Here is a 12,500-nt window from a genome sequence, read left to right as displayed (position 1 = left end):
GCAAGAAAATTCGGCTCTATTTCTTCATGTCAAAAATAAGAATCATTCTTTCGACTGGGGTAAGGCCAGATTAGTGTTCAAGTCACACTGCGGTTTCAGGAGAAAAATAGTCGAATCAGCATTAATTGAGGAATGCCCTAATTTTAATATCTCTAAAGGACAGTGGACTCCTGACATCATCTCACGCGCAGCTGTTAGCAAACTGGTACGGAGCTTAAAACCCCCCCTCACCTCACGCCCTCCCTCCTCCGCCACCCCAGTTTGCTCCGCGCCTGAGTGAGGTCATTTGTCCGCATTCCTTCTCTTTTTCTGTAGCGTATAAGTCCCCTTTGTCCTCTGTCTTGTGTACTTTCCTGAAGAGGGCTGCAGTTGATAGCCGAAATATAGGATTCTTCTTTATTCGAAGTTTATTGTCTCTGACTGTGGGTTTCCTGTGTGTCATTCACAAATGTGCTACTACATTTCTGTTTAGCAATATACATATATATATATATATATATTTATATATATATATATATATATATATATATATACATATATATATTCTTTCGTCTCCTTTTCTATATCTTAGTAATTTGATTTAAGGTTCATGTCCAGCTGAAAGTTTCTCGGAATATTCATCTCGTCTCTTTTGGACTCGTTTAAGAGCACGGAGGAAGCTCCATATTGATGGAAGTAACATTCCCAGTTCGCTTCGTAGTCGTCTGTTTGCTGCTTCAGCATGGTTATTGGTTCTATCTTCTCCTTGTAAAGTTCGTTGGTACACGTTCCACATCTCTGTGGGAAACGATGGTTGTCTTCTCCCAGTTCCTCTCCGATGTGAACGGCCAAAATGATTATCTTCACACTAATACAGAAGTGGAACCAATTCCTCAGGCAAGGCCGTTGCAAGAGCACCCATGTGATGGCCAATATTATTTGGTACAAAAGAAATTACCGTTATCATTTTAGCATTAAAGCAAACTCGGGAATTCTGTTATATGAACCCATGAGACCCATATTTTTTTATTTGTTTTAGTAAGTTTTGCGAGAAATGGAACAGACAACTTCTGATTTCTACATTAGGAAAGCAGGTTTTCATGATTGCAAAGGCTGCTTAACCATTTCAATCATTCTCATATGAGTTACATTTTGCTTATTCTGTGGGAGTTTGTATAGTACAGCAGGGTGCACGGCCCCATGTTTCTTGACCAGAGTTATATACACTTGCTGAAATAAATGTGGTGCAAAAGCAAATGTTCCAAATGTTTGAAGTTGCTAGATGTTCCAACCAGGACTCTCTTCAAAAAATAATAAATCTATCGTTGCCCATTTCTCTGTCCATCGAACAAAACATTTCCTATAATCCTGGTTCCGGCTTGTATATTTTGTATTCGTGAGGCAACTCTTAAATCGAACTTAGGTTTTCAGGAAATTGGCTGACTTTATCCCGTTTCCACAGAATGATTTTACGCATTGCTTGCCTATTAGGTAATTGTGTAATGCCAGCTTGAGACACATTTTGTATCCATTTGTTGATAATAATGATTGGAGGCTCACATATCTTTTCAACTCGATGTCTTGTATTCGTTCTTTACCTTTTCCACCTCGACTTCAACTGCAGATGGGGGTGGGTATATTCGTTAATCTTCTTAATTACGGTTTCCTCTAATGTATGCTTTCTGGCTTTGCATCTTCCATCTTAATGGCATCGCCAAAACTTAATATTCTGTGACATACTTAATTCATCAAATCGATATAGATATCCTTCATGTGAGAATTTCACTCTTCTCTCTAGCTTTGCACTGGTTGAAATTTTTAGTCTAACAGAACACAAAATACCAGGCGTCAGCTCCAAAAGCGAACAATATAAAGGTAAGGAGTAGGCAGGCAGAGGCAGGAACAGGCAAACAGGCAGGAGCTGGCAGGAGCAGGCAGGCAAGTAGCGTTCCACACTCAGCTAGCACGGTTTGTTGCTGGTAAACTGAACCAAACACTCCACCTCACGAAAATGGCTAATGAGAAGCGCGCAAGCGCTAAACAGCCAGGCGTTAAACAGCCTGGCGCTGAATAGTCTGGCGCTGAAACATCGGCGCTGAATCGTACAATTTCATATTTTTTTTTAATTTATGGGAAAAATTCATCAATTATAACGGTTGCTATACGTGAAGTAGATTCTGCTCTTTCATTTGGTACCTAATTTGTTATTCTGAATAAAATCCTTCATTGGAATAAAATTTTGGATCTGCAACATGTAGACCAATGGAATTAATCAAAGTGTTGGCAGAAAGAATTAAGTTATATTTCACAATTTCATCCTTATTGAGGTTGTTCAATTTATTAATAAGAAGTACGATCAATCAATCAAATCAATCAATCGCCTCAAGTCTCCCCTGCAGGATATCCATTCCTCCCAATTGACCGGTGTTGGAATTGTTGTTGGAGTTGAAAACGTCCAACCATCAGGCCTAAGATGGACAGAATACATTTATATGAATTGTAAGAAATTTATGCTATTGAACATGTAATTAGTCTGAATAGATTGTCCAGTTTGTTAGATTAGCGTCTAACCAATAAACATTTAGAGCAATTAACTTGGGGCAGATTTTGCACAGTACACCATACCTCAACTAATGTAGATATATAGAAGATTGAGCGTATCTCTCTAACTTACAAAATATTTTACCAACTTCTACAAAGAAACAACGAGCTGCTTGGTGATTCCAAAACAGTCTGTATCCTAAAATAAGTTTCACTTCATCCATAACTGGTTTGTGAAATAAGTTTAACACGAAGTTAGGGTTAACGTGCTTGTTCCAATCACTGTTTTATATAGTTTGCGTGCGCATTGGGTGAATTGGGGTATTGTAACTAAAACGTTATTTTCAGTAAGTGTCGAGAATAACTTTCCTCTGCACAGTTTTAGAATATATTTACACGCGAGATTACAGTAACTCGATCAAGAGAGACCATTTCCAACACGGAGTAACAAAATTTCAATGTAATTTTCACAAGTCTATATAATGGACCATAGTATGGAACGATGTAGATTAGAGTCTAACCATTAGTCACCTAAAATAGAAAGTGATTTATTTTTTAAAAAGGTATTGATGCAATACAGTGACGCTCTTTATTAATGATGCTCTTGTTAATGCCAAATTGATTTATTTAGCTGAGGTGCCGTCACCTTTGCTAACCTAACCTAACCTAACCTAAGTTAACCTAAACTAACCTAACCTAACTTAACCAAACCTAAAGTAACCTAACCTAGCCTAACCTAACTTAACCTAACCTTACCTACTATGAAATAGATTTTGCTTTAAGAGTATTTAACAGTGTATGTCATTATCTGGAAGTATTTTTCTAGCCAAGTCCAAGCACATGAAATATTATAAAACCAAATGAGAGGCCAGGCATCACAAAAATGGAATGAAGAGTAATCAAAAGCCACCAAAAATACTGCATAATCTTACATACTAAATAGTTGTCCTTCTATGTATTGTATATAATAATAATAGATGTCCGCAGCTTTTACTGAAATCAGTGGTTCTGCTATCATCTAAACCTTCAAAACTCCTGATCTGTTTCTTCTCAGACTAAGCCCTTTAGTTTATATACATATATATATCTAAACAGAAATGTAGTAGCACATTTGTAAATGACATACAGGAAACACACAGTCGGAGAAAATAAACTTCGAATAAGGAAGAATCCTATATTTCGGCTACCAACTGTAGCCCTCTTCAGGAAAGTACGTGAGACAGAGGGGACCTATAAGCAACAGAAAAGAGAAGGAATGTGGACAGATGGCATCGCCTGAATGATGCCATCTGTCCACATTTCTTCTCTTTTCTGTAGCTTATAAGTCCCCTCTGTCCTCTGTCTCATGTACTTTCCTGATGAGGGCTACAGTTGATAGCCGAAATATAGGATTCTTCCTTATTCGAAGTTTATTTTCTCCGACTGTGGGTTTCCTGTGTGATATATATATAGTAGGAGTTTTATTACTAACGTTTCGTCCTCAAAAAACGAAACGTTAGTAATAAAACTCCCAAGTTTTTTTTTTTCGTTTATCTCATCATCCTTCCCACGCATTCTGTCATTTCAACATATATATATATATATATATATATATATATATATATATATATATATATATATATGATTATTCATCGTGACAAATTTGAGGAAAGAGAGGAAACGGAAACTCGAGACTCAAAAGCTCTTCTCGAGTTTCCGTTTCCTCTCTTTCCTCAAATATATATATATATATATACATATATATATATATATATATATATATATATATATATATGAATATATATATATATATATATATATACACACATCCGCTAGATGTATGTAGATTTGTAGTTTCTGTCTACATTGAGTAATCAAGTACTGGTGCTTGGAGAAGCAAACTCGACACGGTCTCTTTTCTTTAATGTTCCAGTCGTCTCTGGTTTACACATACATACAACTTCCAAAGAAGCCTCGAAGGGTTTCCAGAATAACTATTTTATACATATACACAAGGGTTGCCATATCCATATTTGGGTACACATATTAAAAAAAATCACATCGGTTGGGTGACGATGACGGTAGACGCGTCTATTGTAGTCGGGAAGCGCGAGTCTGAACAGGAATTAGGGCGTTGTCTGGAAAGCCTGGTCCTCTTGTCACTGGAGATAAAGGAATGTCCCTTTGGAGCAGATCCGAAGGCCAATGGAGAATATCCCTCGAGAGTTGACTTAAGACGTTGGAGTACTACTCACTTCATATGCGTGCGTGCGCCCGTGTGCACGCTGAACATCAAAGGGGTTGATAAATTTAATAAAATCGCCTTAAGGCAGCCAAATAGATGAGGCTTTCCCTCAACTAAATGACATGATAGCCAAAATTATATCAAAGAGAGATGTGATCTTAAACGGGTCAATGTAACACGATAAAATTCTTTTCCTCTTGCTCTTCCAGGTACCGCAGTTGATACTCAGCTCAGTTCGATTCCTCATACCGTCCTCGATATCCCAGGACGGAACTCGACGGCTGAATTGGAACTGGTCTTCTTGGCAGAGAATATCCCTCCTCTCGGGTTTGTTCAGTACCACGTGGCGAGGACTGGCAACTTCAGGCTTCTCAAATCCACTTCCTCCAAGATCACGAAGAGGGAACCCGGAAAGGCGTTCACTGTCAAATCCGAGGTGCGGTATACTCTAGTTCCCAGTGTCCAATTCCCCCCCCCCCCTTCTCCTCCTCCTCCTCCTCTTCCTTCCCCCCCCTTTTCTCTCCCCGTTCCCTCCTTTCCCCTTATTTAATCTCAAGCATTTGTATCTCAACTTGTACTTGAAAAAGCTGTAATAAGCAAAACGTCGTACAAATAAAGGCTCCGTCCTCATTTGGTGTTTATCTCGTCAATCTTGTCGGCAAACTGCCACTTTTAAGCATACTCTAGTTCCTGTCTAATTCCACCAGAACCGCGTCTCGCTTTTGAGATTTAGTCTAGCAAACCTTGTATGATTCTATTACTCTGAGAGTGGCCCCAAACTTGAACAGTATCACGACCGGGTGAGACCCCATTCAGGTGGAGATCAAACCTAAAACACAAAGTAAAGACATCCGACGTTTGTCATGGCATGAATCTACATAATAATGCCATAGTACTGAAGAGCTTAATAAACATTCTCCCGTATGCTTGCAACGCATCTCACCATTTATAGACTTCTTTCTCATGGGATTAACCTATAAGGTGGCATAGATACTTCACACATAGCAACAGGTTTTCAACACCAATTTCCAAAATTTTTCAATGATATGTATATTTACCATCATAACTTATTGTTCACATTTTATTATGATCTTACTTTTCATTCCCTTGTTATTCTGCAGAATCTGGCTGTGTCCATCGACAAGCGTGGCCTTCTTCATAGTGTAGGAGTCGTTCGACCCGACGACAAAATCACGATGTACCAGGTAGGTACATAAACCTCTATCGGATGCTCTCTGCATCGACTGCATTTATAGATTTTTCGAATTCTGACGTGCCAATGCGGACACCTGAATTTGCCCCATGACGAATTGGAAATGTACAAAAAAATTGATATTCTATATATTCAATATGTCTTAATACACAGTGGTTTCTTTATAATTAAAGTGTTTCTTATGTCAATATATTTCGATGTTCAGTAGGTCTCTTGTTATAAGTGGAAATCCTTATGAAAATGGCATGGTAAAATTTTCCCAATTCGCCTGAACCCAGTTTTGTAAATCTGCACAGACATAATACTAGTATATAATACTGAACGCATATATCATTAGTCAAAATATTTGATGCTTTTATTTCTATGGTATAGCTTTATTTGTTTTATTTTCATTAAATTTTATATGTAACAGTAGGGGCGTCATCACAGACGCTCCATTTTATTTATTTATTTATTCATTTATTTTTAGAACAGTTTGATTTCTGAGTATTATCTAAAAGTGCATCAGAACACATTTCAATTATTTTCTTTGGGTTATTAAAGCATAAAGAACAAATTATATAAATGAAAAATAAAAGCTAGAAAGATGTTAAATTATGCCCAGTTCGTAAAATAACTATAATTGTAACTGTTTAAAAAAGACAGACATTTGGATTTATTGTGCCGTATGTGAGGACGCCCAGATTTCCATTGAAAAGTAAAACGAACACCATACTTTTACCACGAAACAATGAATATTCATATCCTTAATTTTAGAAAAACAACACTGAGACTTACTGATGAAAAACAGGGAATCCCTACTTTTCTAATATATATATATATATATATATATATATATATATATACATATGTATATAACTGTATATAACTGCAGTCGCCCTAACTCCAAGTACATCGGCGTAACCACCACAACACTGTCGAAGAGGATCTCAGCCCATTTGCAGGACGGCGCCATAAGGAGGCATTACCTGTACGAACATGGGCTCGTACTCAAAAGGCACCACATGGAAAACAACACCACCATCATCGAGAGAAACAACGACACCAGACGACTAAGAATGACAGAAGCGGTGCTCATTTTCAACCAAAAACCCGCTATCAACATCCAGCAACAGCCCGAAATGTCTTTACCAACCAGAAGGCAGAGAATGATTCCCGTGCGCTGATTGGCTGACGCCACCGCCCCGGGCGCTGCCCGGTGATCCACTCCCCATCGCTATATACCGTCCCAAAGCCACTTCGATTCATTCTCCGTCATCAATTTGACCAGCCCACACCTCCTGAAGATGGCCAGTTAAGGCCGAAAGACGTCTCGAGAGATATACACCATGGACTTCAGCAATCTGCTTAAGAACCTGCTTCCAGACGACCGCACGTTGGTGCGCAACTTAGAAAAGCATTTCTACAAGCATAATAATGCTATCGCAGCTGTTGACTTCAACAACGCATATATATATATATATATATATATATATATATATATATATATATATATATGTATATATATTCATATATATATGTATATATATATGTATGTATGTATATCTACTAATAATTAAAATTAAACCATTTTAAAGGTGACACATTTTGAAAATGTTACATGTCTTGGAGAGGGGAGGTCTGTAAGTCCTCCGAGATTGTAAGTTTTCCGAGGCAATAAGCCTTTCGAGGCTGTAAGTTCTCCGAGGGTGCATGTTTTCCAAGGGTGCAAGTCCTCCCGGGGTGCAAATCCTCCGAGGGTGCAAGTCCTCCAAGGGTGTCAGTCCTCCGAGGGTGCAAGTCCTCCGAGGGTACAAGTCTTCCGAAGTTGTAAGCCCATCGAGGCTGCAAGTCCTGCAAGGTCTTAAGTCCTGCGAGGATGCAAGTCCTCTGAAGTTGCAAGTCCTACGAGGTTGTAAATCCTCCAAGGTAATAAATCCTCCAAGGTAATAAGTCCTCCAAGGTAATGAGTCCTCCAAGGTAACAAGTCCTCCAAGGTAACAAGTCCTCCAAGGTAACAAGTCCTCCAAGGTAACAAGTCCTCCTAGGTAACAAGTCCTCCAAGGTAACAAGTCCTCCAAGGTAACAAGTCCTCAAAGATCGCAAGTCCTCAAAGATCGCAAGTCCTCAAAGGTCGCAAGTCCTCAGTGGTCGCAAGTCCTCAGTGGTCGCAAGTCCTCAGTGGTCGCCATGTTCCCTTGAACTGACCAGGAAAAAATGTCCCTTGGGTTCGGCCTCGACCTCGGTCTCGGGGCGGAACCCCAACACGGGATCCCCAGCACAGGATTCCTATCGTGGGATTAGAGCGCGGAGCGTTGCGGCCGTAGGCCGCTGTTTGCGCAGCCAAGCCCCCGGCGAAGCCAGGGCAGTGGACAAGATGCAGGGATGACCCGTAATCCAGGAGGTGCCTAGATAAGAGGCAGGGAGGGGATGGATGGGAGTGGAGTATGTGGGGATGGAATGGGTGGGAGTAGATTTTATGCCTTTGTTTTTTGACTACCTCCCCTTTTAGGGGGAAAAACCTTGGGTATATATATGTATGTATGCATGTATGTATGCATGTATGTATGTATGTATGTATGTATGTATGTATGTATGTATGTATGTATGTATGTATGTATGTATATATGTATGTATGTATGTATGTATGTATGTATGTATGTATGTATGTATCAAAACTATGGTATTAATTTGTGAGTCTTGAAATTTCTTTCAAGTGTTTTTTTTCCTTTCATGCACATCTTCGAGTCACCGCCAGTTTCTACATGACTATGAGAACGTGCACTGCCAAAGCTGTCTTAAATATCTAAAACCTGAAATTATGAGTTACTTTCCACAACGATGCAATCAGTCTTTTGCCTTTCCCAGCCAAGACTGAATGCCAGTTTTGATCACTTGTTATGGACCCTTTTGAACCTGGCTCACCTGCATTTCAATGATAACTGGTATGCAAGTCAACGAGGGAGGAATTTGAAAGTCAGCTGTGTTTGTGTACTCGCCTGACCTTTGACCAAGAGAATTTCCATAATCCCTGGAAAGGGGAAGACCCGTTGCCAGAAACCTTGACCAGGGATCTCCACAGAATATTTTCCCAGAATCCCGATTTGAAATAGTTCATTTTATTATCATATAGCTTTATTCCCTGAAAACCTACTTAATGGACCCCAGTCCTGAAGCCGCTTTAGGAACTCCCCACCTTGAACTTTTGCTTTATTTATCAAACACAGCTGCGATCTTCTTCTGGATACAGGATTGTTTTATTCATATATGTATATTCTCTTCCTTTCTTTCCCTCTCATTCTTCCTATCTACCTCTCCATCTCTTTGTACGTATGTAATTCCTCTTGCCGTAGTTCCACCTTTTCCCATACCTGGTCTTTTGGTTCCTTTTGCCTCAGATTGACTCCCGCCCACCATAATTACATCTTAGTGTTGGCCCTCTTCCCACACACCCTCCACCCAACCCTTTGAGATGACTCCCTCCCACTCCACCCCCTCCTGACTCCCTCTCGACTTCATTTACTCTCTCCATCCGGGACTGTTACTCCTCACTCGATTCCCTAATTCCTAATTTACTTGCGCTCGTCTCTTAATTCAGCGAGTTGGACGCATTAGTTTCCCTCTGACTGCACTTGCTCCTCCGCTCCTGTCTCGTCCCTTTCGCATTTCGCATTCGCCCTCTCATTCTAAATCTTTCTCCCGCCTTCGATTTTTTCCCCTTTTTTTATATCCGACCCTCTCCCCGTTTTTTTCTTTTTTTTTCATCTCGCACCATCATTCATTCAGCCCCATTTCTTTTATTCCTTGTGAGACCCTTCCATGGTTTTCTCTTCCTCTTCTTCTTCCGTTTCTGGATCGTTTGCTTCCACCAACTCTTATTTACAGACCTCATGCGTGGCTCTTGGCTCTTGGCCCCGAGCCTGACCGCCACTCCAACCAGACTCTCGTTTGACTCCTGGGAAGATTGGAGTTCTTTCAACTGTCTTCAGTGTCTTTCTCTCCCTTTTCCTCCTTCCTCTCCTCCATCAGCACCGCATCACATCTTCCTCTGTTTCCTCTCTTTCCTCCTCTTTTTTTGTCTTCTTCTTTATCTCATCTCCTTTCTCTTTCTCTTTCTCTTCCTTTCACATCATCCTCGTCCACTTTTACCTGCGTTTATTCATTTTTCTCCTCTTCCACATTTTCCTCCTCATCTAATTTTCCCTTTCTTTTTCTCTCCCCCTTTCTCCTCTTCCCTCCCCCCCTCTCACCTTCTCCTTCTTCTCCTCCTTTTTCTTCCATCTTATTGTCCTGTTTTTCCTCCTTCCACTCCCTCTTTTTTATCCTCTCTTTCTCCTCTTCTTCCTTTCCTCTTCCTCCTCCTCCTCTTCATTCTCCCTCTCTTTCACCTCCTCTTCCGTCCCCCCTGCCACTCCTCATCGTTCTCTTCTTCGTTCTTCCCTTCCTCATCATCCTAACATTGCTTCTCCTTTTCCTCCTCCTATTTATCTTCCTCTTCTTCCTCTTCCTCCCCTTGTACCCCTTTCTCCTTTTTCTAACCTTCTTTTTCTAATCTCCTCTCTTCCTTCTCTCTTTTTTTCCCTCCCATTTTGTCTCCTCTTGTTTCTCTTTCTCCTTCTTCTCCCCCCTCTTCCTCATTTTTTTCCTTCTCCGTCCTCTTCCTCCTCCTTTTCCTCTCTCTCCTCCTCTTTCTCTCTTTCATTCTTCTGCTTCTCCTTCTACCCATCCTCTGTCTCCTTTTGCCTTCCTCCTTCTCCTTTTTTCTCCTCCTTTTCCTCCTTCTCCTTTTTCTCCCTCTCTCTCTCTCTCTCTCTCTCTCTCTCTCTCTCTCTCTCTCTCTCTCTCTCTCTCTCTCTCTCTCTCTCTCTCTCTCTCTCTCTCTCTCTCTCTCTCTCTCTCTCTCTCTCTCTCTCTCTCTCTCCCTCTTTCTTTCTTATTCTCTCTCCCTTTTTCTCTCTCTCCTCTCTCTCGTTGTCTCGCTTTTGTTCTCTCTCTCTCTCTCTCTCTCTCTCTCTCTCTCTCTCTCTCTCTCTCTCTCTCTCTCTCTCTCTCTCTCTCTCTCTCTCTCTCTCTCTCTCTCTCTCTCTCTTTCGCTTCTCTTTCCTCGCCTATCACGTCTTCTTCTTCTTCTTCCTTTCCTTCTTTTCCTCCGAATTATTCCCTTATTCTCCTCCTTTCTCCTCCTTTTCCTCTCCCTCTTCTTCCTCTTTCTCAAATACTTCTTCTCTCTTTCCTGTTTTTGCTCTTTCTATTCCTTTCTCCTCTTTTTACCTCCCCCTTCTCTTTTTCATCCTCTCTCTTTTTCCTCTCCGCCTCCTTCTCTACTCTCAGTGTCTTCCTCTTCTTTTTTCTCTTTTATTTTTCTTTCTGTCTTCTCTCTTCCTCCTCTACTTTCTCCTCTTCGTGCTCCTCTACCTCGTACTCCTCCTCCTCTTCCTCCTCCTCCTCCTTCTCTTCCTTCCCCTTTTTCTAATCTTTTCCCCTCTACTCCCTCTCCCTAACTCCTCCCCTTTCTCATTTCTTCCTTCCTCTTACTCCTCCCCATCCTCCTTCCTCCTCTTCTCCTTCCTCCTCCCCACCTCCTCCACTTCTCCCTCCTCCCTCCTACTCTTCTTCCTCCTCCTCCAATCTCCTCCACTTTATTCTCCTTTCTCCTCCTCTTCTTCTTCCTCCTCCATCCTCCTCTTTCTCCTTTATTCCTTCATACTATGATCTTCCTCCTTCGTATTTCATCAGTCCTTTTTTTTTCTTCGTCTTCGTATATTCTTACGCTATATTATTTTGTCTCTCTTTCTTTCTCTCTCTCTCTCTCTCTATATATATATATATATATATATATATATATATATATATGTATGTATTTATATATATGTATATATATATACATATATATATGTATATATATAAGTATATATATATACAGTATATATATATATGTGTGTGTGTGTGTGTGTGTGTGTGTGTGTGTGTGTGTGTGTGTGTGTGTGTGTGTGTGTGTGTGTGTGTGTGTGTGTGTGTGTGTGTGTGTGTGTGTGTTTCTTCTTCCCCGTTCTCTTTCTTATCCTTCTCTCTTTCTTCCTCCTATTCTATATTTTCCCTTTCCTCTTCCTTCACCTTCTCCCTTTCTTCCTCTTCCAATTCTTTTATCGCCTCTTCCTCCTTTTCATCCTCTTTACTCCTCTTTCTCTTCCTTCCCCTCTTACTCTTCTTTTCCTTCTCCCTTCTCTTCTTTTTCCGCTTTTATTTTTTCTCATCTTCTTCCTCCTCTTCCTCTCCTTATTCCACCTTCTCCTCCTCCTCCTCCTCTCCTCCTCCTCCTCTCCTCCTCCTCCAACACCTCGTTTCCTTCATTTCCATCCTCTCGATACTTTTCTCCCTTTCTTTCTCTTCTCCTTCCTCCTATTTCTTTTCGCTTCTCTTGTTCCTTCATCTTTTCGTCCTTTTCGCCTCGTTTTTGCACTTCACCCTATCTTCCAGCTTTTCTCTCTTCTGTAAAGTTCTTCTCCTCCATCTCGCCCCTTTCTCCTCCTCCGCTTTAACTCCTCATCATTTATGCAATTTCTT

At 40.6% G+C, this 12,500-nt stretch overlaps 1 protein-coding gene across 2 annotated transcripts in view; it reads left to right on the top strand.

The window, feature by feature from the left end:
* LManII (Lysosomal alpha-mannosidase II) overlaps positions 1–12,500 on the top strand; it is a 670,847-nt gene that overhangs the window by 473,907 nt on the left and 184,440 nt on the right. For both annotated transcript variants that reach the window (XM_076202638.1, XM_076202637.1), the window contains exons 12-13: positions 4,954–5,180; positions 5,866–5,949. In XM_076202638.1, the coding sequence (XP_076058753.1) occupies positions 4,954–5,180; positions 5,866–5,949 (311 nt within the window). The remainder of the gene's footprint in view (positions 1–4,953; positions 5,181–5,865; positions 5,950–12,500) is intronic.

Source organism: Oratosquilla oratoria, chromosome 19 (genome assembly GCF_046742065.1).
Source record: "Oratosquilla oratoria isolate Oo_2021 chromosome 19, ASM4674206v1, whole genome shotgun sequence".
NCBI classification, from domain to species: Eukaryota; Metazoa; Arthropoda; class Malacostraca; order Stomatopoda; family Squillidae; genus Oratosquilla; species Oratosquilla oratoria.
The sequence above is the reverse complement of the archived record's forward strand: the minus strand, read 5'-3'. Positions and strand labels throughout refer to the sequence as shown.